At 35.4% G+C, this 6201-nt stretch overlaps 1 protein-coding gene across 1 annotated transcript in view; it reads left to right on the plus strand.

Annotated features, from left to right (window-relative positions):
- Positions 1-4607, plus strand: part of WDR70 (WD repeat domain 70) — a 227813-nt gene extending 223206 nt beyond the window's left edge. Inside the window, exon 18 of the mRNA XM_012736463.3 lies at positions 4421-4607. Within this exon, the coding sequence (XP_012591917.1) occupies positions 4421-4508 (88 nt within the window). The 3' untranslated portion in view covers positions 4509-4607. The remainder of the gene's footprint in view (positions 1-4420) is intronic.
- The last annotated feature ends 1594 nt before the right edge of the window (positions 4608-6201 follow it).

Genomic DNA, 6201 nt, shown 5'->3' on the forward strand with positions numbered 1-6201 from the left:
AGACAAATTTATTAAGAAGAAAAGTTCTTACTCCACAGCCTTCTTTCAAAGCCCTGCTTCTCTCCTTTTCTTTCTTGAGCTATGGGAAGGTGGAGCTCTCAACAGGTACCACTCAGTGTGGTCCACTAATCAGTGTGGACAAGGTGAATGTAGGAATTGAGAGTTAACACTTAAGACTTTTTTTTTTTTTTTTAAGAGATAGGGTCTCACTCTGTCACCCAGGCTGAAGTGCAGTGCTCATCTCATTGCAACCTTGAATTCCTAGGCTCAAAGGATCCTCCTGCCTCAGCATCCCATGTAGCTGGGACTACAGGCCTATACCACCACACCTAATTTTTAAAAATGTGTAGAGATGGTGTCTCATGATCTTGCCCAGGCTGGTCTTGAACTTCTGGCTCCAAGCAACTTCTGGCTCTTAGCCTTCCAAAGTGCTGGGTTTATAGGCGTGAGCCATACACCTGGCCCACTTAAGACATTTTATAACAATTTGAATTTATTTGTTGAATCTAATAAAAATTTAGATTTTTATTTTGTAATCTTATAATTGCCTTTTTCTAGAAATATAATATTTGTCTGAAAGGGATTAGAATTGGAAAACAAAGACTAGCCCTGCATCACAGATGGTTTGAGAAGCATGGCCGTAGGCAGGGCCCAGGTTGGAGGCTAAGGCACTCTCCAGGATGCCTCCTTTTTTGTCCCAGGAGAGGGATTTGTTTTTCCTTACTCTGAGGCTTAAGATCCAGGTTCTTTTTTTAAAACGAATTCTTAAAAAGTATTTAATTTTGGTAGAATATACATAAGATAAATGTATCATCTTAATCATTGTTAAGTATACAGTTCAGTACTGTTGAGTATATTCACATTGTTGTACAACCAATCTCCAGAACTCTTTATCTTACAAAACTAAAACTTTATATCCATTAAACAACTCTCCATTTCCCCCTCCACCCACTCCCTGGCAAATACCATTCTACATTTTATCTCTATGAATTTGACCACTCTAGGTATTCCATATAAGTAGAATCATACAGTATTTGTTTTTTAATGACTGGCTAATTTCTCTTAGCATAATGTCCTCAAGGTTCATCCATGTTGTAGCATGTGTCAGAATTTCTTTCCTTTTTCAGGATGAATAATAATGTATACATCATATTTTGCCTATCAATGGATACTTGAGTTGCTTCCACCCTTTGAATGTTGTGAATAATGCTGCTATAAATATGGGTGTGCAAATGTCTCTTCAAGATTGTCCTTTCAGTTTTGGGGGTACATACCTAGAAATGGAATTGTTAGATTACACAATAATCCTATTTTTAATTTTTTGAAGAGCTACCCTACTGTTTTCCATAGCATCTGTACCATTTTACATTCCCCACCAACAGTGTACAAGGGTTCCAGTTTTCTCCACATCCTGGCCAATTTTCTATTTTTTTGATAGTACTGTCCTAGTGGGTGTGAGGTGGTTTAAGTCTGCATTTCCCTAATAGTAATGTTGAGCATCTTTTCATGTGCTCATTAGCTATTTGTATATCTTTGGAGAAATGTCTATCCAAGTTTTTTGCCCATTTTTTAATAGAGGGGTTGGTTTTTTATTGTAAGAGTTCTTATATATTCTGGATATTACTACCTTATCAGGTATATGATTTGCAGATATTGTCTCCCATTCTGTAGGTTGCCTTTTCACTCTGTTGATTGTGTCCTTTGATGCACAGAAGTTTTTAATTTTTATGTAATCCATTTTACCTATGTTTTTCTTTTGTTGTCTGTGTTTTTGGTGTCACATCCAACAAATCATTGCAAAATCTAACATATAAAGCCTTTTTCCCTATGTTTTCTTCTAAGAGTTTTATAGTTTTACTTCTTGTGGTTAGGTCTTTGATCTATTTTGAGGCAATTTTTGTATATAGTATAAGGTAAGGGTCTAACCTCATTCATTGCTTTGCCAACACCATGTGTTAATAGGAACCTAGTTCTTTCATTCAATTATTCCCTAATTAGCCAACAGAATGAAGAACAAGGGGTAAATAAGCATTGGGGAAATTTGGACACTGATTTGTGCCTTGAGATTGGCAATTTGGGGAAGTAGACCAAGGCAACTTGAAAGTTAAGTATCACGACTTGATATTGCAAACACATAATATGGTCATTTTGATGGCAACATTGTGATTAGTTCAAAAATGGAAATTAAATGTCATGGATTTTTGCATCTTCTAGACAACTCGATATTCCTTAAATTTAAATTCCTGGTACAGACAAAGGAAATGGTTGTGGTGTGGTGATTGGAAGTGATAGCCTGAGTGACCCTGATGTGCACATTTACTCAGTGAATTCACTGAGTTCAAAGCTAGGTGAAAAACAAAAAGATACCTCCTTTGAAAAACTAATATTTGTCCTTTTTGTTTTCTTTTGCTTTGGCTGCTAGGAAATTCAGGGCTAAATTTTGTGCTCAGTTACATACCCTTTCATTCCTTGGTTCTTGATCTTTTCATTTGTTTTGTTTTGATTTTCTTTACAAATCAACTTTACTGAGGTGCAATTTACATACAATAAAATGCACCCATTTCACATGTTGACGAATGCATACACCTGTGTACTTACCACTTCAATCAAGATTATAGAACATTTTCATCCCACCAAAACACTCCTGAATGTTTCTTCACCATCATTACTATCTTTCTACCTGTTGTTAAATAGTTCTGTTGAATCTGTGCCCTCTAATGTTAGCTACCACCTTGCTACAAATGCTCTTGTAAGTAGATTAATATTAAAAAGTGTTAAATGAAACAGCCTTCTCAAGCCTAGGTTTTTCTCTTGTAATCTGCCATTTAAGTTCCTTTTTTATATCCATGAAAAAGCAGCATTGCAACTTCTTAGTACTTAAATTTCACTACAGATAACATTGATGAGCTAGTGTCCTATGAAGCATTGCCAGATATCTTTGAAAGACCATGTTCCTTTTTTGCCTCTTAGAAATTAAATATATAATTCAAAGAATTTTTTTAACCAGATAAATTTGCTCCTGTATGAGTTTGTCCATACTTGAGTGGTCAACATCTGAAATATGGTAACAAGCATCAATTGTCTCGTTGTAGCACATTAGAAAGCCAGTGTTCTGCTTTCTAGTAATCCAGGAACTCACATCATATGAAAATCCGTAGCTGCTGTTTGAAACATTAGAGCTATGACCACCTATATGTAAATGTCATAACTGTGCCTTGAAGTGACAGCAAGAAGTTTAACCAACCAGATTGGATGTGGGGACAGCTTGAGCTCTAGATAGGTGTATTAGGTAACTGCAGAAACAAGAATGGTAACTAACTTACACATGAGGAATTCTAGCATGTAACTCATGTCAGCATGAGTTGTAGATGGTTTCTACTTCTTCCTCAGGATAATAAAGAAACAGCAAGAGGTAAAGTTAAGTTTTAACCCTGTTTTTGCTTGCCAAATAAAAGGAGTTATTGTTCTTACCACTCTGGAATTACCTTGACATAATGAATTGAACTGTAAATGAAGATATAAGCCAAAATATATAATCTTCAGATATTATGCTTTAATGTTTCTTTATAATATGATAGAGCTATTTTTTAGTAAAAGGAATTCAGCAGTAGCATGACAAAAAAGGGCATACATTATAACCATGTCACATTTTCTTGGAATTATTTCCTGTGTGAATGGTATAAAACAGAATGTCACAGAACCAGGGTGTTTACAAAACACAGAAGGTCCTCACACAAAGATTGCTTGATGTCCTGTGTGGCAATATTTCAGCATGACACTATATGATTGTATTATAGCCAGTGCAATGACATATCCTAAAATACTCGGCTTTTCCATGCATTGGCCTGGGTGTGGGGGTGTAAGGGATATTCAATTGTTTGTTTTGTTTTTTAATTTTGCTCCCTCAAATTCATTAGGAAAACTGCTAACTCAACTCCTATTTGTGTGCACCATAATCACATGTATGTGATTAAGTCTGGAAAATAAGTCTGCTTAAGCCTGGAAAATAACCCAGAGAGCTATGCACAATGATTCTTCACATAGATTCTATCACATGGATTCTTCCTTGGCCATAGTTTGTCCTTCCAAATGGTTCCAGTTACCCTGAATTTGAGGTGGAGGGTGGTTATGACGTGTGAGGTTCCAATGAATTTGACGTGTCTTCATTTTATTTAAGGAAAGGACAGTGTACACAGTCTGCCACAGAGGGAAAACCTTTAAAAGAAGCTTTGGTTCTTTTCCTGTACATAATTAAATTTCCACTATTCCTTTCTTTGCCAGAAGTTTAACTATTTAAATTGAATAATTGAGATGTAATTGGTTCTCCACATTTGCTCCCACTTGGTGAAAAAAGCACAGTCTAATATAATAAACACTTGCTGACTAAATTTTTCCTTGTCTTATTTAACTTTTGTTTTAGGACTCAGCCCAAAACCATGTTTGCCCAAGTTGAATCTGATGATGAAGAAGCAAAGAATGAGCCAGAATGGAAAAAACGTAAAATTTGAAGAATCTCATTTGGGAGCTATTTGCGTGAGGGTGAGGGACATGGAACAGGATTTTTTTTTTTTTAATGCTTATAGAATAAAAAAATACGTTTTTATGAACAGATTTGTCCGTTGTATTATCGAACCATTCAAAAGATTGGTAGCTACCCTTCCATAAAATTGTGCTTACATTTTCTTACCTACAGCTTCTAAACTGTATTACAAATAAATAAGAAACAGATTTTTAGCCTATTACCAAGTGCTTTAGGTATTTGGAAACTTGAATGTATTCAACAATTATTGGTCTTGTACAGATTCTCATAACCTTAGAGGGGAAAATGTATATTGAGATATACATCTGTCTTGAGCAGTTCTAAGAACATAATATAGAAGTAGAGATCAAAAAGCTTAATATTCTGTATAGTTTCACAACAGTTGTTTACATGACTGTAAATAATTAGACTGAGTTCAAACCAAAAGCATTGCCATACTAGAAAAGAACATGTATCTGATTATCCTTCAACAGCAGAATTCATGGTTAGGAGTTAGGAGAATAAGCTTTGAAGTTAAATGAATGTGGATTCAACTCCTGGCTTTTCTCTTTATTTCTGAGTCACCTTGGGAGAGTTATTAAACTTCTCTCTTCTAGCCTCAGATGACAATGGTACCTACTTTGTAGGTTTGTCGGAAGGATTCAAGGGGACACACCTCACAAAGCCTTTAGTACAGTACTTGGCAATCAGTCAATACACACTAAAGATTTGCTATTTTAAAGTAGGGCTAATGATATTTACTTTTTATTTACTTTTATCTGAATTAAATTAGAAAAGTATAGAAATGCTTTGTAAATGTAAGGGCCATCTAAGTAAAAAACATTAAAAATCATTCTAAAAAATTCTTGTGCTTTTGTGACCGGAAAACTAAAACAAAAGTTGGCAGTTTGTCCAAAATAATATAGACACAATAGGATAAAATTCTGTGGATTGGTTTCACATAGACATAGGGTAGTTTTTGCATTTTAAATAGTGCCATCTAGACAATTCAGGTTTTTTAGCACTTGCCTTCTACCCTACTCTCATTTGTTCTAGCAAATTCATCAATTATAAAAGTGAATGATGATCCAAAAAGTATGTGAGCAAGTTCCTGGTTCCTCAGGCTTCACGTACTCCCTCCTGCTTCCCCCCCAAAATCTTTTTTAACCACTTTCACTCACACAACTCTCTTGTCTCTTCATATTCTGAGGTGGCAGTGGGCATTCTTCTGTAGATCCTAAAAAACTACATTTTTGTATATTTTATCCTTCTTCCCTCCTACCCCCATCCTCATCCCTTTTTCCTTCCCTTGTGACTTAGCCTATATGTAATAGAGAATGAACTAACATTTGCTGAGTGTCTTCTGTACAGCAGGTACTACTTTAAGCCCTTTGCTTGCATTAGCTGACATAATCCTCACAGAAACCCCAAGAGTGGGTAAAATTGTTAAACCCATTTTACAGATGAAGCAAAAGAGGCTCAAGGTGTCAAATAATCTGTCTGAGGTCATAGCCAATGAAGGCCATATGAAGACACTCAAGATCTCTAAACATCAGTAATTAACTGTCCCAAGTTTTCTATTCCTATTGTAATATACTTCACCCAAAATCAATTACAAGCCATTATTTAGTTATAGCTGCTTAAGATTTATAAATTTATTGCTTCTTGGATAAAATTTACTG

This window comes from Microcebus murinus, chromosome 11 (assembly GCF_040939455.1).
Source record: "Microcebus murinus isolate Inina chromosome 11, M.murinus_Inina_mat1.0, whole genome shotgun sequence".
NCBI lineage: Eukaryota > Metazoa > Chordata > Mammalia > Primates > Cheirogaleidae > Microcebus > Microcebus murinus.